A 23,210-nucleotide genomic window follows, 5' to 3' on the forward strand; every position below is an offset into this window, starting at 1 on the left:
TTAGAGGACGATCATAGGCCTAGCAGTATTGATAGTTATCACCTGGGAACTTATTAGAAATGAACACTGTCTCTCACATTAAGCAGCTTACAGTCTCATCCAACAAATTTTTGAGAACCTATTTTATATAAAAAATCCTGGAATTATAGTAGTGAAAGGAAAATATGGTCCTTCATCCAGGGGTATCTTTAAGTCCAGCAGTGTCTAGAAGAATTATATTACATAATAGAAATGTTCTAGATCTGCATTATTTAATATGCATACTGAATGTGGCCAATGAGGAACTGGATTTTTAAACTTAAAATATTTTACTTTAAAGAGTAAAATGAAGATACCTTTTTAGTGTAGTCAGTGCTTGAGGAGGGTGGAAGACCTATAAACTTGAAATAATGTCACACACTACAAAGTTAGTATTTAATGGTATAGGTGAGAAGTTGGCACACTTTTTCTATAAAAGGTCTTTATCTTTTAGGCTTATTATCTTCACAGCCTCTTTTCTCTGCTATTGTAACAAAAGCAGCCATAAGCAGTATGTAAATGCACAGCTGTGCTCTCATAAAACTTAGTAACTAAATAAATAGTGAGCTAAATAAATGGCCATGGTTTGTCAACTCCTGATGTAGACTAAAGACAGAAAATAATGGGGTTTAAAGACAAAGAAGACAAGAGATTTTATGAGGGAAGTTCCTGTATGGACTCTCTTTGGGAAGCTAATTATGGGTACATAAGTGATATTATGACCAAGAGGAAAATTAGCCTGGACTCTAGAATAAGTAATGCCTTTGAGTTTTTTTTCAGCAAAGTGAGGAGACCCAGCTGAAAGCCCACATTGACAAGAGTCAGGAGGAATGAGGTTAGGTAACAGAACACATTGAAAGCCAAACTGAAGGGGTTTAAGTGCATCTTAAGCATTTTCTTTTTTCCTTCTTTTAAACTCTCCTAACTTCAGGATCCAGAAGCACTGGCTCAATTAATGCTGTCTATACCACTAACCAATGATGGAAAATATGTACTGTTAAATGATCAATCAGATGACAATGATGGAAATCCAAGTGAAAATAGAAGCGCAGAATCTGAAGCGTGACTCACTGGGGCCTGTGGGGGAAGTGCGCACAGGAAGGAAAGCTACCTCCTTAAGGGTTTTCAACTTCTCTGATGTATAGGCACACTGACCTGGCTTCAGAATGCTGACAATCGTTTGTGGAATGTGCCCCTTGATGCCTTGATACTGAGACTTGGGAGGGAAACAGTTAAGAAAAGGGTGAGAGCCTTCCTACCCATCTACAAATGTTATTTTAGGTGCCTTGTGGTAAGTCTTTTTTCCTTAGATTGCATTGCAGTGCCCACAATGAGAGCTATGAAAAATGCATTGTTCACTTTATTTGAATGTCATCTCTTGAGTTTCTAGTGTCTATTTTAAAGGTGGAAAAAAAGTAGCTTTACAAGTTGATAAATACTAAGTATTTCCAATTAATATAATCTATTTTTATATTTTACTTAAAGCTTATCAAGTGCCTGTCATCCTGAAGGTTGTATATTTATAATTCAGCTTATCTCATAATTGGACCTAGCAGCATTACTGTGTGCAGTGAGGTGACAAGCACTGCTTTGAAGCCCAAGCACCAGTAGAGATGCAGGTCTAGTATTGGCAACTATGTTAGACATCATGCAATAGAAGGACTAGTAGATGAATACTACAAAGAAAGTTTTATAACACAACCTCACTGAACCAGCATTCAGAAGTTTAAGGTCCTCTTAGATATGACCTTTTAATGGCTATTCAGGATGCAGCTCTATCAGTTCCTGTTTCTTCTGAGCCAGACCCTCCTCAAGGAAGGGGTCAATTAATTTTTAAAACTCACTTGAAGCACAGCTGGTCGTGGGGCTTGGTCTGAAGTTCCTATTTCTACCCCAATATTTTCTGGTTCCTAGACTCCCAGATCCCTCTTAGCTATGAAATAAATATAAGATCATGAATTGGTACAGTGTGTTTAATTGTAACCAAGTTCAACAGACTATCATTTTTGTAATTAACCAGCAATAAATATTACCATTCTGTTTCTTTCTTTTGCTTGCTGTTATTTTGTAGAATATTTCCTGGAAGGAAACTAGAGTCAGTTCTCTGGATATAACAATTTAACAAAAACAAAAAACCACACACCACTAAGGTTTAATGAAATCACTGCAGAGGGGACAGCTCATCAAAAAGTAACTATTCAACATGAGTATTTTTTTAAATGGGGAATTAATAAAACAACCTTTGCAACCCAAAACTAATTTAACTTCATAGGGTCTATTAGAAGAATCATCCTGTAATGTACACACCATCATAGACATGGATAGCTGATCTAAGCCAATATGAGACCATTAAGTGAGTTCTAGATTCATTCTAACTGTAGTAGATCAGTAAATCCTCAGCTGCAAAAGCCACAGTCCTCCCCCACCCCCAATAGACTTTTTCAGTGGAGGGAGGTATGAAGTAGAGAATCTCAAGTCTTGAACAGTTAGTTACTAGGTTGGAAACTAAAGCATTGTTAATACTGTGGCTTAAATAAGATACAGACCATGCAGAAAATAAGGAAAAGATAAAAAGTCTGAAATTCAGCACCTTAAAAAAACTTCATCACAAAATACAAGGGCTGGGGAAGAAATTCAGTGACAGCACTTGCCTAGCTTGTGTGAGGCTCTGGATTTAATTGATACCCATCATCATCAAAAAAAAAAAAATGAAAATATTAACTAAGCAAAGATACAAGACCAAATATTCAGAATATATAAAATACTCCCAAGTATTTTAAAAACGTACAAAGTCATGAAAGCATTTCATAGATTAAAAACTACAAAGGACTCAAACAGAATTGTGCTCATTCTCTCATAATAGAAAGTGCAAATTAAAACCACAGACTGCAAATATTTAGCTGTTGGAAGGGAAAGGAGCAATGGGGAGTCTAACCCACTGCTGAAATGAGAGAACAGTGTGACAGTCTATAGTAAATTTGAAAGTGTGCCTGTCCCACCACTTACCAGTTTCAACACATGCTCTAGGACATGTACAACAGTGATTACAGCCAGAATGTTCAATAGTATCCCAATGTCATCAGTGGTACAGTAGGTTAAACATCTACAATCACTAACAATATTAGAGAAGTAAAAATAAGATATAGCTATGCACCAACATGCATTTCAAAAATCATACTAGAGTCATAAAAACATACAGTGTAAGATGCTATTTATGGTAAGGATAAACATGCAAAACACTACATTATTTAGGAAAATACAGAAAGGTGATAAAACTAAACAAAAGCAATAGACCTATTTCCACCAAACCCTGAACAGTAGTTGGGGGAATGCTGGGAGGGAGCCTCTGAGGAAGTGGGAACAAATGTTCAACCAACACCGTCACTTCCCGAGTAGTATTCTTTAAATAGGACATACATATTTTTAAATAAAAATTTTAATTTAGAAACCAGGTGATCTGCCCTTTTTCTCAACTTACTGAATTGTGTATTAATGCATATAGAAGCCCTGTGAAAAATTAATGAGTGCCAAATGAATGGTGGGAGTATAGGAAATGGAACCTTTTTAGAAAACCAGCTATCCTCACCAGTTTCGATTTCCATGTGGATTTCTCCATCACATACCCATAAGTCTGCCCTCTTATGACTGCTTTTAGAGAAGAGCAAGGCCTTCTTCACATTTACAACTAGCCTAGTCACTGAGCTAAGAACCTAGACTCGCCACAGTCAAATACAGACTGCTTTTCAAACTCCACCTAAAAGAGTGATAATAGCAGCTAACACTTATATACCAAATGCATTTCTACCTAAGAGTACAAATCAATAAGCCATATAAAAGCTAAAATGTAAAATATAAAGTGTTTTATATAAATTAATCCTCAAAATCCCATGAACTCCTTATCCCATCTTGTGCCTATATAACCTCACAGGCAGCAAATCAAGATTCACATCAGTTTGTCCTTGGAGTGTATGCTTCTAACCACTATGGGTTATGTATATGACCTCAGAGATAAGCAATTACCAAATATTTCTTAGTACTAAGCTGTGAAGATTATTCTGATATTCAGAAACTATATCAAAGTATCTTTATTTCTACAAAAATTGTTTAAATACTTTAAAATTGATTTTATATCAACAGATACTTCTAGGTATAAAAGTTTCCCCCCTCCTTAATGAGGGCACTACTACAGAATGCTTCAGTTTACATATATCTTACATTATACAATGTTTTAGTTCTTAAAGATGATCCCAGAATTATGACATCAGACATGAATCAATGGAAAGATAAATTTCATCTATATTCCTGCGAAATTTATCTCCACTAATGGGAACTCGAGAGATCACTTAGTTTTAAGTGGTAATGAAGAGGTAAGCTATCAAAATAGGGAAACTACTTACTGGCCAAACTTTTTATATACTGTACTATATGTAAAAATTTACTTTTATATAAACTATAACTTTGCCATCACCATCTCAAGAGTTCCTTGTACAATCTAATTTCTATAGATTTCTACTTACTCTAGATTCCTCTTTTTTATCTGAAATCTTAAAAACCTATGTAATTGTTCCTAACACCTAAAAGCTTTATTTAAAAATTATTTTTATACAGACAGATACTTCTAGGTACCTGTCAGCTCTCCCTAAGCCAGAGAAGAGCTGATACTGGATGGGAAAACTGCAATGAGCAACCCTGAAGGATGAAGTATCTTCCTCCAGTACACAGAGCAGGCTTTTTTTTTTTACTATTTGCTATATAAGTCATGGATTTCCTAAACTCGGTGGTCTTCAGGAGTAACAAAGCCCCTAGGCATTAAAGCATCTGTCAGGATCCACGAAACATTTCCCTATGGAATTTAAGGGAAAGGGGGACTGATGAAAATACGCTGGTGCTCATATTGCCTGCATTATTGTCCCTTTGGTCAGCATCCATGACATCATGGCAATCAAACGTGGTAGCCTGCAAGTAGGGTAATATCACATCCAAGATCCTTATACCAAGAGCATATGTAAATTGTGGTTTGCATTGACTTTAGTGGCAAACCAAATAAATAATGTTAATCTCCACTGACAGGAAAATAGTTCAATAAAATGGTGCATCAATACCAAGGAGTAGCGGGGTGACAGACATCTGAAACTTCTGCAACCTGAAGCTGGAAAAGAGAATAGTGCCAAGATTTTTAAAGTTGCTAGGCATGGTGGCACATACCTGTAATCCCAGTGGCTCAGGAGGCTGAGGCAGGAGGATCACAAGTTCAAAGCCAGCCTCAGCAAAAGCGAGGCACTACGCAACGCTGTGAAACCCTGTGTCTAAGTAAAGATACAAAATTGGGCTGGGGATATGGCTCAGTGTTCGAGATCCCCGGAGTTCAATCCCCAGTACCCATCCCCCCAAATTATGAAAGTCTACCATTCATACATTCAGCAAAACTAGCATCAAAAAGTAACATGATATACGTGGTAGTATTATCTTTCCCACAATTTTACAAATTTAATACCTCAGAATAAAAAAGGTGGTAATCAGACATTTCTCCAGCATAATGTTTAACAGGATTGTTATCTCTTGCCCTCCAATGTAGATTTAAAAGGCTCTTGTTTATTACTGTTTCACTTCAACCCATGTTTGTAAATAGGATTATAGATATTTCTAATATATTAAGCACTTCATACTTAGGATCCCTTTCCAGGATTAATAAATTCATGTTGTTCTTTTTATTTGAAAATATCGAGCTATTGGAAAGATCAAGAATGGATAAAGGAAAGAAATCAAAGGTTCTTTTCCTGGGATAGACAAAATCCAATCCCATTATATACTTGAAATTTTTTGCCTCTGGACAGCTTGCAAGCATTTTTTCTTTGAGGGATTCCATATATTTTATTTGATTTCAGGGGACCCAAAAAGGTAAATGTTAAGAACTACTGGTTCAAGACATTCAATTTTGAACATAAAAATCCAGGGGAAGGAAAAATTTAAAACTATATTTATTAATGTTTTATTATACATATTGTATTTTCTTAGAATTGGGAGAGGGAACCCCCACTCAAGTGAGGTAACAAACTTGCCATCCTTTACAAAATTTAATTTGAATTGACAATGTATGGTTAGTCCTTAATTCCTGAGAATTTGAACATCATTAAGTTTTCTGTGAACTTATAACAAATGTTCACATTAATTTTTAAATTACAGTATGTCTGAAAAAATATTAACATTAATATGTTAGTAAGAAAAAACATCCAAGTGTATATATTAACTCAGGTGGGAATATACTGAAGCCCTGTTGCTCTGCAGTTTGATACCATTTAAATACTTTTCAGAGATTTTATTTCAAGTATGTGAAATTATAATTTCTCCAGACTGCAGTGATGTTATTTTGAACTAAAGGTGAAATAATAATCTGTCACTTTCTTCTCAATTGTAGGTATCCAGGGAGTCAGCATGTGGCCTCTAGTATTGATAAAATGATTAATTTACATATGGGGATAATCAAGAAATGTGATTCTTTTAATCACAATTTCTATCCCCACTGAAGGATATAATTTTAGAAAGTTAGAGAAGAAAAACAGAAAACAATACTGTTGCTATGAAATGGTGACTAATTTGATACAATTAAATGCAATATCATTAATATAAACATTTATAATAATGAAAATATAAATTATCAATTATGCAGCATGCTTTAGGGCCATTTCTACAGTTAGTATGAATTAAAAATATCAAATGTCTTTAATCTATCCATTGTCCATAATTTTTAAGCCATGTTTACATAATAAACATAAAACAGTTTCTACAAATTCTGTTTCTTCTGACTTTAATAGAGAAGGTATTTATCTTGGGCTGGGAAAGTTTTCCTGACCCTAAACCAATGAGCACAGACAGAGCACTGAATACCCATTCCAAAAATGTTAGAATTCCTTCCTTGCAGGATTTATCCATAGAAATGTTTAGCAGGCAAATACAACAGAAAAATCAAGCATTTTCCCAAAGGATATTTGTATTACATTTAAAGTTTTAAATTTTCCTTTTCATCATAAAGGTATTATTTTATTATATTTAAAAAGGCCAAAATTAAACCATGTAATTATTAACTAACATCTTTACAAAAATAAAGCCAGTAGCTTGCCAGGAACTAAAATTTACTCAAAATCTTTCTATATTTTTAAAATCAGGAAGTGATTTATTAGAGTTTTATTCTCACAGTGGTAATTTTTTAAAAGCCTGCACAGTGCAATTATTCAATCTTGTATTTTAGATTATACTTGATATGAAGAAAAAGCCTGCCCAAACCATCAGGATTTCAATTTAACCTAACATAGAAGAAACCTGAGTTTAGATGTAGAAACAATTCATTCAACTTATTCTGATATCAACCAGAAGTGAACAAGCAGGATTCTATGGCTTTATCTGACTTTTGAGTATTAAGTAAATCTTAAAGCAGTTGTTGGAGGTTAAATGTTCCCAAAGCAATGTAAACTAATTACAATGTCTCATCAAAAGACATCAGCAGCAGCTCTTGTGAGTCACACGAAATTAACAACGAAGGATCATCAGTTATACTGTACACAAAGGGTACATAACACATTTGTACCTCACCTCCAGTATCAAAGTCGTCTTCACATACTCTTTTTGTAAGAATATTGATATGTATGTTTCATAAATTTCAGGTTCAATTCCTTTTTTTTTTAAGACATGTATTTACTGGCTATATAGTATATGCATTGAATTTCCAATGACTTGAGATAAAGACTTATGCAAATATAAATTACAAACACTTGTAGACTGCAAGAGATCTGAGGTGACATTTTAGGAATCTGGATTTGCCAACAAATAATTTTTCCTAGAAACATCTTCTAGCCTAAAGTCTAGGCAAAAGTCAAATTTTAAAATCTTATTCTCAACCTTTGAAAAGCACAGCCTTTGTAAACAGAATGGCTGAACTTCAGAGTACTGCCTTAAGAGTTGTCACAACTAAAATATTTTCCAGAGATGTGACCCAGGAAACAATTTGATGATAGCTTACAACATCCATTTCACTGGCAAAAATATTAACACAATTCTGATGATTTCATACCATCAATATCACTTCACAACAGGATCAGTAGACACAGTGCAGTCAGACAGGTCTCCATTGCTTGTTTTAGTTTCTTCTAGAAGTATGAGTGAAAACAACAATGGTCATATTTATGTTCAATTTTAAAAAGTGAATTAAAACGTAAATAAAATTTGAAAAGAGCAATATTGTTACATATCAAATTAAAAGGTTGTATCCATCAAACTTTTCTTTAATATAACAAATTATAACTAGTTTTTGTTTTGTTTTACATAGACCAAATACTAAGCAAGTTCTGACTGGTTGTTAATGGAAATGCAGAGTTGAGAGAGAGGAATCGCAACTGGGGAGGGACTTCAAATTCAGCATCTTTTTCCTGTGGAATCTTGGTATCTCTCATCTAAATAGGTTATGCCCCCCCCCCCCCCAAACACCACTTCCTCCAGTTGAACCAAGAAATCACCACTATGGTGCACTGCCAATACTGACAGAGATGTGGCAGCAAACTCACATATTAAAATTGTCCAGAATGAATAACTTTCCATTTGTACTTGTAACTTACTTTTTATAAACAGCTTTTTACTGTCTGGGATCAGAACAAAATCCTGGCATTTTGTGCAAATGTCATGTACATATACTATTTAACAAATGAAAATTATTTGACAAATGTACTTATTCAGCAACTGACATCCCTGAGCAATCTTTAGCTAAAATACAGTTAAGAAGTGTAACTTGAGCATGTAAGTGATAATACATCAAACCAGAACCCTAGAGAGTTCTTCAAGAAAAAAATCAAAGCAAGGAATCCACTGCCTTGAGACTACAGGGTTTGGTGGTTTTGTTTTAATGATTCAGGATTTAAAGCAAATGGTCTAATCCATCTGCAGTTTTTTTCCAGTCACGGGCACTGAAAACAAGGTTCCGGCATCACAAAATGCCTAAGCAGAACCTAAGCACTCAAGTTTCTGCACAGTTTAGATTATATTAACTCAAATTCTTCCAAATCTTTTGCCTTGAAAATGAACCTAAATGGAATTAATTTAATAAATACTAAATATCTTCCAGATAATAGTCTAAAATAATTTTAAGCATGTTTAATTCTAATTCATGAATTAAGTAAATTTCTTTTCAACTTAAATATAGGCATTAGTTTTTTTTTAAAAGACTTATTTCTAGGTCTATATTATTTTCCAAAAGAAAAAAAGAAGCTAGAAATCTGACCCAAAAATGGTGCATTCATGTCTACAGTTAAAAAGAGATTTATTGTTTTTTTCCAAATTCAAGTCACTCACTGACCTTCCTTTTCTTTCTTTTCTTGGTTCTCTTCAGCTGCAGTCTTGTCTGCTCTGAAGAAAATTCTTGCACTGCTCAGTGAGAAATAGAGCAATTCAAATTCCTAAATAAACAAATTTGAAATAAAAAGGAAAAATGCTTATTATCACAAAATATCAAGAATAAAAGAAACAAAACTAAAAAGAAAATATTTGTACTTTAATGTGTCTTATATTAAAACCCTCTGGCATAAATCATAAATAAACTTAACTAAGTAGCCCATCCATTATTAAGATCTGAATCAAACAACTTTCAAATATCATTAATCCTAAAATATACCCTATATTCCTCTCACTTGTTTAAAATGGGGTTTTCCATATGGATTATGGTTTTCAGATATCAAAAAGCAAGTCAAAGCAGATTTGACTTTTACATTCCTCTACCTGTAGATAGACATCCAGTCGCTTCTGAGTGAGGTTCATGGTTTGCAATAGTTTTTCATCTTGACTAGCTGATTGTATGTTCTGTTGCTTAGCAACTGCTCTTATCTCCTTCAGGTATTTCTCTCTAACAGACTGGAACCAGTGAAGTGAATCAAACTCCTGGTACTGATCCAAAAGCTTTAGGATGTAAGCCACACCTACAGTCATAAGCAAAATTACAGTGAGTGTAGAGGTGTATTCTATGCCTTCACCAATAACTCTTAGCAATAAGCTAACCATTTTGAATCAATACTCTTTCAAATCACATTTTACTGCATAAATGAGTGAAGCTACCAAGATGGCTTAATTTTCCTAAGAAAATATGTAAGAATGTAAAAAACTAAAGAAAAATCAATTAAGAAGAAAATAAATAATATGGCCTGCAAAAATATTGGGCTATTGAGGGTAGTGAATAAAAAGTTTCACTGATAGGGCTGGGGCTGGGTCTCAGTGGTAGAGCACTTGCTTCACACAGAACGTGTGACACACTGGGTTCAATTCTCAGCACCACATAAAAATAATAATAATAGTATTGTGTTCATCTACAACTAAAAAAAATATTTAAAAAAAAAGTTCCACTGATAAAGAGCAAGTGAAGAGGAAGTTACAGGCAAACCAGGGAAACTAGATACAAGATGCTTAAAACTATGAAAACCCAACAAAAACAAAGCCTAAGTGTTCAGTCAAGTTAGAAAAGTGATTAGCAATACTAACAGACTATTGAAATACAGTTAAGATGATGAGGAAAAAAAAGTATTGTCAGATGACCCCACTAAAATGAAACAAACAGTAAGCACTATCCCATGAAAAAATCAATCTGTAAAGAGCACAAAAACCTATTTTTAAGTCAATATAAAAACATATTTTAAGGTGAATATAAAATCAGTGGGAAAATAGTTCCATTTAAGCTTACCCATGGCAAAACCATCATCAGTAAAGGCTGCTCCAATTTTATTTTTTTTATTCAATTTTTCCTTGCAACTAATGGAATGCTCTACAAAGTTGAGAGTCTAAAAAGAGATAAGATATTAAAGAAACAACTGTTAAGAAAGTCTTTAGAATCTTCAGAACAGACATTTCAAAAACTGCAAAATGAACCTCTAGGTTCCTGTCTTTCGTTCTGAAACATTTGCCTAAGACAATCTCTTATTGAGGACACAAATCCATTCAAATGTCTCTTAATGGCTTTCTTTCCAAGCCCTTAAAACATGGGTCCTCCTTCAATCACTACTTAACCCAACCACAGTGTATATGATTCATTATAAAGTATGATACACATTTTAGAGATGAAAACACTGAGCACTGGGAGATTTAGCATCTCACCCAAAATGATACAAAAAGAATGTAGGAGTCAGAAATGGTCCTGCTTTATAACAAAATACTCGTAAGCCTATGCAGGAAGCTTTTACTTATGCCTGCTTGATTCATTCTAAAATACTACTTATCATGTTTTTGGTTAAAAGGGATTAAAAGTCCTTTGGCTAAAGGGTGAATTCCTCAAAAGTGGTACTTCTCTTGAAAATTCAGCTTTTCCAAAATACCTTATCTAATCAATTTGTTCAACAAAGATTTACTGAAGCTACTATGTAACAGGCATAAAAGAACTTTTGATTAGGAAAAAAAAAAACTGATTACCATCTAGAGTTTACACCAAGCAGCACTCCTGGCACAGTAGATTTTTTTTTCCTGTCCAACATACTAAGCCATTAGTCATATGTGGCCACTGAGGCTAGTATAACTGAAAAAGTGAACTTTTAATTTCATAAAATTAAAAAAAAAAACTTTTAGTGGCCACATGTGATAATACAAGGACAGCAGAGCTAAGAGGGGTACAGAAAACATTGTTTAAAAAATAATTATGATACAGTGATGAATACAGTTAACAGCAAACATTGAAAACAAAACATCAAGTTTCACTTTTATTGCCTGTGAAATTCATTTCACAATCACGTATTTGCAAAATATTTATCAACTGTTATTTAAATCTTTTTTAAGATAGCTTATTTACATTTTAAAACTGTAAACTTGAGCACAAAGGTAGTGTTCTATACTTCTTGGTAGGGCTCTTAGTCCATTTGGAACTGAATTCTGTAAATCTCCAGGCTCCCCCCTAAGCTCACCAATGGTTTTCATTACTGCTACTGGGGCCTAAACATTTGTCCTCCATCTTAAAGAAATACGGTGAGAACTCACCCTAAGTTAACTACAGTGTTGCCACATACTAGTTTGGACCTAGCCTAAAATGGAAAGATGCTTATTAGATGAATGTGGACATCTTTGCTCTATCATAGCTACTAAATTGTAATGATAACTAACAATAAGTATATAAAACAAAATTTATGAAAAACAAAAGCTATCAATAAGTCAGTAGCTATTTCTGATAGGTAATAATGGTTATGTAAAATGTATGAAGATGGGTGTCAACAATTCAGGCAAAAATATGAAAAGTTGTTATTCTTGGTCAAAGGTAGATATAATAAAAAGCTAAAACTGCAAAGTGATGTTTAGATTTTAGAGCTATCTATTTACAAATTGAAAAACTTTTATAGAAAGCTTCAGGGAAGATTAACCTCTCTAAACTTTTGACTCCATTTCCCCCACTGGAAAAACTGTCTTTATAATGTCATTTTTGTTAATAAGCTACTTTTTGATAGTGACTACAGAAATACAGAACATATTACATATTTTAATAAGGAGAAAGCACTAAATATTTAGGTATTGGTATTTACTACTGAATAGACAGAAGTTATCCTCAAATAACAGGCTTTTAAGAGAGATGTTAGAAAAAACTTTATATTAAAACAGCTGAAGTCAGTCTATGCTAAGCAATTAAAATGATTACATGGTATTATTCTGGCCAAAGATTCCATGGGATATGTAATGGCATATACTCAAGTAATTTAAAACACTCTGATTTCTCTGGCAGTATATAACAAATAATAATCTCTTAACTATTAAATAAGTTCAACATAGCTAATGAATAAAAAAAAAAGTTGGTCACATTCACTGAGCTCACACTTAGTTTTACCTACAACCAGAAAGTCAGTAATACAGTCTGTGTGCATTTCATGCTTACAAGAAAACCAGATTTATTAATACTCTTTTCAAATTCATTTTAGGTTCTGAATATACTCACTAGAGGAGGAACAATGATATAGAAATTTCGGAGATGTATATTCTTTGGCCTTCGAAATTCTGGAGCAAAAACATCTACAAGCATTTTGAAATATTCTGTGCCTTCAGCAGAATTTCGTGTATGATCACTGAGGACCGAGTCCAAATGCCTAAAAACCAAACAAACAAAAATGTGTTTCCTCTTTTAAACAAGGTGTGGCCTTTAAAAAACAGCGTGTGCTTTTAGATAAAAGCACTCATAAGCAGGAAATATTATACAATTTCTATATAAGTTTCCTTGGAGTTCACAATGAAATAATTTTCTTATGGGAAGAAACTGATTAGAATCATCTAGTTAACTTAATTATTAAAACAGAATAGAGCATCCGGGGACTTAAAATGATAAGGTTCTGTATTTCTTTTCCCCACAATGAGCCCTGTACAACATCTCATTGTAAGTAAAGTCTTCATTTTAAGTCTCTTCACTAGTCCTTCCTCTACATCTCCTTACCTCAACTTAAACCTGGCCTTCTTTCAAGAAGCTTTTCTTTCAATCTTCAGAAATATTAGCTGCTTTTCCTCCTGAAATCCTCACGTATACTACTTCTACATGTTATTCCTCCACAAGAGGAAGGCAGAAATCTCTCCTTTAATCCAACTACATGATCCAACTACAGATGCTCCTCAACCAACAATGGGTCTGCATCCTGATAAATCCACAGTAAATTGAAAATAAAGTAAAAAAAAAAAAAAATGTGTGTACACACGTAGCCAACTGAACGCGATAGCCTAGCAATGCAGTATACTGGAGTATATCAGTTGTTTCGCTTTCTGATTGTGAGGCTGACAGGGAGCTACAACTCACTGTTCTGCTCTGTATCGCACAAGAGGTTCATAATGCAAATTGCTAGCCCAAAAAGAGATCCAAATCCAAGACATACAGGAGCTTAGGGATGCAGTTTAGTGGTAAAGTACTTGCCTCGCAAGCACCAGGTACTAGCAAGCACCAGGCCCTAAGCTTGATCTCAGCACCACAAAAACATAAATCAAAATAATCAAAGTATAATTTCTACTGAATGCTTTATCATTTTCACACCATCCTAAAATTGAAAAAAGAGTAAAGTTGAAAGTAAAATAAAATGGTAAGTTGAGCCATTATAAATCAGTGGTCATCTGTATATTCATCTACTCTTTTGGAAAGCATGCATCTACCAATTTTTAGCCACTACCCTAACTTAGAATCTAGGACTAGGATGCCTTCCCCAGTTCTCTACTGTTTATGTGGATAATTTACTCATTACCATGACCCCACAACTCTTGGATTTCATCTGCCATGACATTTCTTCACTTACTATTAACCATCCTCTCCCTTGCACAAATGTGGATCTTTCAGTTAGCAATCGGCTTTACCCTAGATATCTTAAAAACCAGTATCCTACTGTAACTTCCTTTGGCTTCTTCAAAGTATTTTTTAAACAGTCCCCAATTTTGAAGAAAATGATGACATTTAACAGGAGATAAAGGGTCCAATTTTCTTTCTTTGGTATGCAAGCCACAACCATTTTAATCATTTTCATGACTTCAAATGACTTTAATACCTGTCTTCTGTAATCTAGTAAAGCACTATGCTATCCAGTAGGATACTGCAGAACAAAGTTTCTGTGTTCGGGTCATGTTTTCATTAAAATGTACACATATATTTTCTGGTATATTTTAATATTTTTATTTTTAAAAATATCAAGCCTATTAAAATACAGTATAATGAACCCTGAATGCCCTTAATTAGATTCACACTTCTTCACAATTTACTAGTTTTCTCTATTTTTCAGAAACATTTCAAAATTGCAGACCTCATGTCACTTAGCACATAAATACTTCAGCATTACTTTATTAGAACAAAGACATTTCCCTAAAAAGCCACATCAGTACACCCAAGAATAAAATACAACATTATCTAATACACAACCCATTTTTCAAATCTCCCCAATCATTCCCCAAATGTCCTTTATAGATAAATGTTTTCTTTACCTGGATTATGATTAAGGACAACCCCATTACATTTGATTATCAGGTCTCTTTATTCTCCTAATCTAGACAGCCTCTTTGCATTTTTGGTCTTTCATGACATCTGACATTTTTTAAGAGTCTAGGCCAGGTATTTCACAGAACGCCCCACATTCTGGATTTCTCACATTGCTTCTTCCTAATAAATTCAGAGAAACACTCCTAGGAAGAATATAAACTAGGTGCTTGTCATTAAATTACATCATGAGGCCATATAATATCAGTCTGTCCCATTACCAATGTGCTGTTTTATCACTTGATTAACGTGGTAGACATCTCTTCTACATTGCAGATAGCTTTTCCCTGTGTGATTAATAAGCAATTTTGTGGGATGATTTTTTTTTTTTTTAGAGAGAGAGAATTTTAATATTTATTTTTTAGTTTTTGGCGGACACAACATCTTTGTTTGTATGTGGTGCTGAGGATCGAACCCGGGCCGCACGCATGCCAGGCGAGTGCGCTACCGCTTGAGCCACATCCCCAGCCCTTGTGGGATGATTTTTGAAAATGAATTCTCTGGTTTCCAAAAACTTTTCACCCAACATTTAAGTGTTATAATTGCAAAATGTGATATTTTTCCCCTTAATTTTCTCATCTGCTTTATGTTAGCGGCCATTCTTTTGTTAAAAGAAAAAAACAACTCTGTTTTAACCTTTCTTATTATCACTATAATTCATAGATTTTTTTATTCAATGTTTTATGACATATTTCTATCATTACTCTTTTTTTTTTTTTTAAGTTGTAGATGGACACAATACCTTTATTTTGTTTATTTTTATGTGGTGCCAGGGATGGAACCCAGTGCCTTACGCATGGCGAGGTAAGCGCTCTACCAATGAGCCGCAACCCCAGCTCCCCATTACTCTTTTTGACATTCAAACTGTCTCTCCACTTTGTTCAGAGTGCCCCTTCAAATCTGATTCAATAAAATGCTATAAATATTTAAAATAATATCTACAATTTTCTAAACAAATTCTTAATTTTTCTCTCAAGTTTTATGTTACAAAATCACTAATGACTCAAGCCTGTAGATCTGCACTACCCAATAAGATCCCTATCAGTAGTAAAATGAAAAAAAAATCAGTTCCCCAGTCTAATCTGCCATATTTCAAGCGCTCAACAGCAATGTATGGTAGTGGCTGCTCTCCTAGAGGACTCTACTATGCTGCTTTAGAGGACATGAAAGGAAGGACTGGCATTCAAGAACAGTGTTAATGAATAGAAATATTTTTAAAGAAGAAATAGGTAAATGAATTTTACGAATGAGATATCTGAAATCCTTTTCTTATACTAAATCTTTGAGATAAGTTGTTTGACCCAAACACATTTCAGGTGCCTAGAGTCATATGTGGCTAGTGAGTTCCATACTGGACAGCATGTTCCAGAAGATCCCTTTTTAGTGAAGTTGGAAAGATCCTGGAATGCTATAAGTCTCTAAAAAACAATGTTATTTCATAAACTGAGACCATACATAATTTGCATAATAAAGACCCTGGCATATAAATTACATATTACCCTCTAGTCTTCTCATTAATGTTTTATATAAACACACTATTTTAAACTTCCAAATTTAATTATTCCAAAATTAGACTACCTTGCTGCTTTTAATGTTTCTTCTGAAAGACCTTCTTCTTTCACTAGTTCCTCAAAGTTTACAATATCTTCAAGATCAGGCACAAATCTATATAAGAATTTGGGAAGGAATTTATTAGAGCAACTGACACAGACATAAAAGTGGTACCATAGGACTCAAAATTTTTCAATTATGCATTTAGGAAGAACTCTACATTTCATTAACATTGTTAATATCACCACTTAAGTTCCAAATCAAATTTTAGACATGATCACATTTTAATCCTTAAAATCACATACTCTTTAGATCCTCTTGTTTTCCATACTGACAAATAAACATAACTACAACCTTAAGAGAAATAAAGATTTCAAAAGTATAAAGCAAAGAAATCTAGTAGAAGTAATGGTTTTCTTTCACATTAGAATTAATGGATTTTGTCTACATTTTATCTCAAAATATATTAACACAAATAAACACCTTCTCTATAATCAATAAACAGATTTAAGTAACAATTTTCAAATAGCATAAACAAGGCAAAAATGATATTTGCATCCATACCTAATGGCATTGCTGCTACAATGAAGACCACCAGATCTTATCATTCGTACATAGCCCATAGCATTACCTTAAAAACCACATAAAAAAATCAGATATTTATATAAATAACTCTAAATTCTATAATCAGGAATATAATTACATACAGTAGTCAATTACAAGGTTTCCACTCCGAAGTACCAAAATAATCTGCTATATTTTACTTCTGTTCAGTGTTCCATTAAAAGCAAAACTGTTAACATATTTCTGTACTTAAAAGTTATATACATCTACATTAAATATTTAAAATAAACCCAACTTTCAACAAACTAAATTCATTAAATGCTATGTTAAAATGATCTAACAGTTTTAAATTGTAATATCAATAGTTTATTTGCTTTCACACCAAAATCCAGTTTCCTCTTTTTCTCCCTCCCTCTTCAACAACGTTTGCAGTTATCATCCTATTCCTAATTGCCACATCTTGCCTAGAACACTACAATATGCAATGGTTTCCTGATTTCCCTACCTTCACCATTAGTACCCTGCCGTATCCTTCAATCTTTCATTTAACTAGCAGCTAGTTACTGCTGGAGGCAGGGGCAGTACTGGGGATTGAACTCAAAAGTGCTTAACCACTGAGCCACATTCCCAGCCCTTTTTCTTTTTTATTCTGAGACAGGGCCTCACTAATTGTTTAGGGCCTTGCTAAGCTGATAAAGCTGACCATGAACTTGGAATCCTCCTGCATCAACCTTGTGTGTTGCTGGGATTACAGGTGTGCACCAATACATCCAGCTACAGCTAGTTACTTTATAAAAACTAAGTTGGAGCACATCAGCCTTTTCTGAAAACTCTACAATGGTTTTCCATCTCAATAAAACCCAAACTCTGTATGTTCAACTTCAGTATAGCCCTGCATTTTCCTGCCCCTGGCTGCTATTCTGCTATCACACCCTGCCGATCAGGTCTTCACTAACTCCATTCCAGCCCCCAGCCAAGTCCTCACAATGCCAAGCAGACTTGGGAGTTTTGCAATTGACTATCAACTGTCAGGTATACTTTTTCCCTAGATATGAACAAGGTTTATGCCCTCATTTTATTAAGTCCCTGTTCATATGTCACCTTCAAAAGCTTTCCCTGAATATCACTGCGTAATGCCCAATCCCATTACATAACCTCACCCAGCACTTATCAGTGACATATTATCTTTTTGTTTATATTTCCCCCCACTACAATGCAAGATCCATGAGTACAGCCTTTGACTTCTTCATTGCTTCATCCCTAGAGTCAGCAAGTCCTAGCACAGGGTAGGAATTCAATACAAAATTGAAGTGAATTGAAATTATTTAGGAGAGAACAGATAAAAAGGTAAGAAGCAGTTAACATTTTTTAACCATTATGGTAACATATGTTTTGACATTAACAACCCTACGAGGCAGGTATCACTAAATCTATCTTAAGGCCTGTCCCAGTGGGGGTTTTGAGGTTTTTTTTTTTTTTAAAGCACATATTAGAAAAATCAATTATCTAGTTTTACTATTTTCCTCCAAACTGTCAGACATATGTCTGGCTAATTGAAATGTAAGAGGTAGATACAGAGCAATGGTTAAAAGCAAAGCTCTGAAACCAGACTACTTGGGTTCACATTCAGACTCTGCCACTCATTAGCTGGAAGATCTAGGTCAAATTATGGAACTTCTTTTTATGTCAGTCTCATCTGTTAAACTCTAGAAGGGCAGAGATCTTTTTTACTGTCAAAATTCTGACATTAGTATGTGAAAAATGAAATTTAAGCAATACTGCTCCAAAGACAGCTCTAAATCTGAGGTCCCCAGACCCACACTTAAAGCACCTGGACTCTTGTACCTTATATACAAAAGTATAAGTACATACAGGCATTAGTTCTAGGAGAAATCAATCCAGAATTTTCACCAGATTCTCAAAAACTAAGAATTACTGCTCCAGAAGTGGCCACCTAATATGATATCAAATGTCTCCCTGAAGAAAACAATACTCAACACCTTATATTAAATGGTTTAAGATAAAAAATTTACAAAGCTAATATTTTTGTACTATCATAGAAACATCTAATATCCAAACCAAGCAATCTATAAAACTTAAGCTACAATTCAGTGACGTTACTCTAGCACTAAATACTTGTAACGTATTTCCTACTAGTAAATTTAAAGCCCCTTGGGAGCAAAGATTGTCTGCATCCCCAGCACCTGAAAGAACATTAATCACAATTGATGCTTAGTAAATGTTTGATAAATGAATAAATGAATCTCAGAAGGCAAAAATTTCCTAAAATATAGCTAAGAAGATATTATTAAGTGATTGGTGTCATTTAACATAAAATGTGAAGAATTTAAAAACACCTCTGGACTTATACCTGAACAACCTGATTTAAGCCTCAGCAACACCATTTTTTTTTTCTCTAAGTCTCTGTCTTTTTCTTTCACTCCCTCCTTCTCTCTCCTTTTCTATTTATTTATTTTTAGTTCTAGAGATTTAACCCAGGGATGCTTAACCACTAAGCTATATCCCCAGCCCTTTTTTTTTATTTTAAGACACAGTCTCACTAAGTTGCTGAGGCTGGCTTTAAATTTGCAATCCCCCTGCCTCTGCCTCCCAAGTAGCTGGGATTACAGGTGTACACCACCATGCCTGGCCTCTTTCTGCATTTTAAAAACAGTGATTACAGTCTCTCTTTCAGAATTATTGTAAGGACATTAACAAAGATAATATGTGAAAAGCCTAAATAAGTATAAGATTTTATTAAGCTATGATTATTTTTAACTGCTTTTAAATGTCATATACTATATTTCAGAAGACAAATTCCACTTGTTAGTTCAAATCATATGCACATGTATAAAAGGGTGCAGCATCAAAAATTATAGTATTCAGTATTTTATCTTTAAATTTTTATACAGCTTATTAAATTACTAACTTTTCATGTAAATTTGTTATACTCTCACATTTAATGTGAGAAAATCTCTTAGAAGCCCAAAACAGTGCTTTGAACAGAGTAGGTACCCAGTAATTACTAACCAGTAGACTATCAATTATGAAGATAATCTTTGTGAAATTTATTAAGTATATTTTAAATCTGTGATCAGTCTATCAATTTCTTCTGTAGCAACAGTAATTGTGTTAAGAAAATTACCCAAGTGAAATAAAACTAAGTTGAGACATTCACATAATAAGCTGTTTATTAGCATGACCTATTTAATATATGAGATTATTGGGCTTTGTACTTTGTTTCCCAACACTTTTATAGTAACTTACCAATTTGGCTGATGAGTTGCCTGAACTGATCAAGATAGCTCTGTCCCTCTGGTGTTATTCCAAGTTTTCTGATGCCTCGATTGAATTTTTCTGCTCTATCAAAAGGATACTAGAGAGATAATTTTAAGACTACCTTTAGATCCCTAAACCATAAAATGCCTACTAAATCAATCACGGCAATAAACTTTCCTGTCTAATTTTATATCTCATCATGCCTTCAAAAAGATACCACTCAAGTCTAATGACATAAAAGTTGTGTGAAAAGAAAAAAAAAAAAACAGAACTACTAACATTCAGGTTTTTTTTTTTCTTTTTGGTATTAAAGGTATGCCACTAAATAAGTTTTACATCACAAAGTACTAGTGTCCTAACACCCCAAAACTCTTATCAGATTGACAAAAAACCTTATTCATCCTAGAAACATTTGTTTCTAGATGTGTCAAGTTTCTGTGGGCTAAATAGGTATCTGATATTTATGAACATTCTTTTCCAATGAAAACACATCAGGTGGCTTAAAATTTCAAGGTGCCATCAATAATAAAACAACTTTTTAAAGTTAGAGACATATGTGTTAGAAAGCTACCCTTAGCACCATTTATAAAAATGAAAAATGAGGGGGAAAAGATTCATCAATATAAAATTAAGTAAGTTATTATCTCTATACTACCAACTATTAAAAATAATTAGATCTATAGGTACTGATATTTTATGAGTATACTGCAGAAGAATGTGTATAACATCACTCCATTTTTGCTATAAAAAATAAAGATGTATAAATGTGTGTAATTATATGTGTCTACTGTGAAGATATTGTGAAGGGTATAACACAGCACTGCTAACAGCCACTGTCTCCAGAAAATGGAATTGAGAAGAAGAAAATGAGGGAGGATAGTATATACACTTTACATGGCTTAAATGTTTCAAAATTATGTTTTTATATTATTTTAAAATTTTACAAAAGTAAACCTGGCTACATTGATTATTTTATTTTTCCTTATGCTTAAGCACACAGAGAATGCAAAGATTAGGAAATTATAAGGGAAAAGACAAAGGAACTTGGAGGTCAGATATAGATAACATGTGAAAAATTAATAAAGAAAGAAAAACCCCACAGAAATCTAAATAATGTATTGTAGCATAAACATTAACCATATATGGCACACAGCTGAATCAAAGTACCTAATAGCAAATATGTAGCATACCTTATGATCATTTTGGTCCTTGATTTCCCTGAAAAACCGAATATCTTTAATCAATCTGGACTTGATATGTTCATCATACATAAACTGGCTAAATATATAGAACTTCTTTTTCAAAAATTGGTAAGTGAAATTAACCTATAAAATTAAAATTTAAAAAAAGTTAAATTAAAAAATTAATTTCATGTCAATATAAAAGTACTATTTTAAAATTCAACTTATTTTGGACCTGAAATATTTAAATAATGAAGCTTTTTATTGCCTAAGTTTATAGAACTTTCTACAGGCTTCTCATATTTTTACTAAAAAAGGAGAAAAAAGTGTACAATATTCTCATGACAGGATTAAAAGCAGTAATGGGAAACACAAAACCAGACTGAAGCCCCTAGCTTTTAAGTCATACACCAGTAAGAAGTTCCTATGTTGATCCATCATTAAGATTACCTATTACTAATATGCATAGCTAGAATGAAACTGAAGTAAGAAACATGATGCTCCTTGAACATTCCTCAAGGACGATATTAAACATTTAATTATCTGTAACCATTTTTTAATGCCTTTTATACACAAAGCAATATGCTATTCTCATGCTAGATGCAGTCCTTGTCCTCATGAGGTTATATTCTAGCAGGAGTGACAGATGTTTTAAACAAGTACTGTTCAATAAGTTGTTATATTTCAACTGCAATAATTTCTAAAAATGAGAAGTATGAGTGCTTTGAGAATGAATAACAAAAGGCCTGAAGTAGATTCAGAATCCTCTGACAAAGTGAAAGTTGAGCTGGGATTGAACTAAAATAACATAACATTAATTCTAACCTACAAATGGAAGCCCCATACTCATTTCCATTCCCATGACTCTCAGATACAACAAATGGTTTGGACAAATTTAAGCCCTTTTTACTGAATCTTCATTTACCCAGTTATAGAAATGGGTCCTTCCTCTAAACTTACATTGTGGCTTAAACTTTGTACTCTCCCTGCTCTGTGTCTGTTTCTTTGCTTTTTATCTCCTTTGTGGTCTTTTCTTTGTCCTTCTACTCTTCATAGTAACTCTGCCACTCTGATTCTCACTTTCCTCTGCTCACTTTATCATCACACATCAGTAACCTACATTCATTAGTAAGATTAACTGATTTTCAATATTCCTCTACTAGGAAATGTCTGTTTTTCTCACCCTAGTGCCAGAGGCACATAAAATACACTGGTAATACTTGTTACATGAATGAGTCTGTGGTAGATGATAGAAGGTAAGGAAGAGTTTATCCTCAAAAGTTCATTTATCATGAAAGGTTTCAGACATGATTTCTACATGGATGATTCCTTATTTTAAATTTAAAACTCTGACTATACAGATCTCATTTCTGTACTGGTAACCATTAAAATAGAGCCTCAATCACACTCATCGGCTCTAAAACTTCAAAGCATTCCCTACTATATACTAAAATGATCCCAACTTAACTTTCCAATCTTCTTCCTATTCCCTCACTCCAAAGATATTTAATATTTTACTACTTAAGCATTCACAATTTTTTCCTCTTCAGGAGAAATTATGCTAAAAGTGAGGTAAATTCAAAGATCTCTTTCTTCAGAAAGGGAAAAACAGCACGCACATTTAA

At 33.7% G+C, this 23,210-nt stretch overlaps 2 protein-coding genes across 6 annotated transcripts in view; one reads left to right on the forward strand and one right to left on the reverse strand.

Moving 5' to 3' along the window:
• The window catches only part of Appl2 (adaptor protein, phosphotyrosine interacting with PH domain and leucine zipper 2), a 48,525-nt gene extending 46,463 nt beyond the window's left edge, over positions 1-2,062 (forward strand). Inside the window, exon 21 of one of the 2 annotated variants that reach the window (XM_027943142.3) lies at positions 950-2,062. In XM_027943142.3, the coding sequence (XP_027798943.2) occupies positions 950-1,084 (135 nt within the window). In that variant the 3' untranslated portion in view covers positions 1,085-2,062. The remainder of the gene's footprint in view (positions 1-949) is intronic. The other variant, XM_071609575.1, reaches the window with a different exon arrangement.
• The window catches only part of Washc4 (WASH complex subunit 4), an 85,630-nt gene that overhangs the window by 22,992 nt on the left and 39,428 nt on the right, over positions 1-23,210 (reverse strand). For 2 of the 4 annotated variants that reach the window (XM_034635763.2, XM_027943044.2), the window contains 9 exons: positions 21,595-21,729; positions 20,393-20,501; positions 17,126-17,192; positions 16,589-16,675; positions 12,953-13,100; positions 10,730-10,826; positions 9,778-9,974; positions 9,359-9,458; positions 5,979-8,159 (listed from right to left, as the gene is read on the reverse strand). In XM_034635763.2, the coding sequence (XP_034491654.1) occupies positions 8,092-8,159; positions 9,359-9,458; positions 9,778-9,974; positions 10,730-10,826; positions 12,953-13,100; positions 16,589-16,675; positions 17,126-17,192; positions 20,393-20,501; positions 21,595-21,729 (1,008 nt within the window). In that variant the 3' untranslated portion in view covers positions 5,979-8,091. Of the gene's footprint in view, positions 1-1,973; positions 5,325-5,978; positions 8,160-9,358; positions 9,459-9,777; positions 9,975-10,729; positions 10,827-12,952; positions 13,101-16,588; positions 16,676-17,125; positions 17,193-20,392; positions 20,502-21,594; positions 21,730-23,210 lie in introns of those variants that run through there. The other 2 variants (XM_027942971.2, XM_071609574.1) reach the window with 2 other exon arrangements.

Source organism: Marmota flaviventris, chromosome 3, assembly GCF_047511675.1.
Source record: "Marmota flaviventris isolate mMarFla1 chromosome 3, mMarFla1.hap1, whole genome shotgun sequence".
NCBI classification, from domain to species: domain Eukaryota; kingdom Metazoa; phylum Chordata; class Mammalia; order Rodentia; family Sciuridae; genus Marmota; species Marmota flaviventris.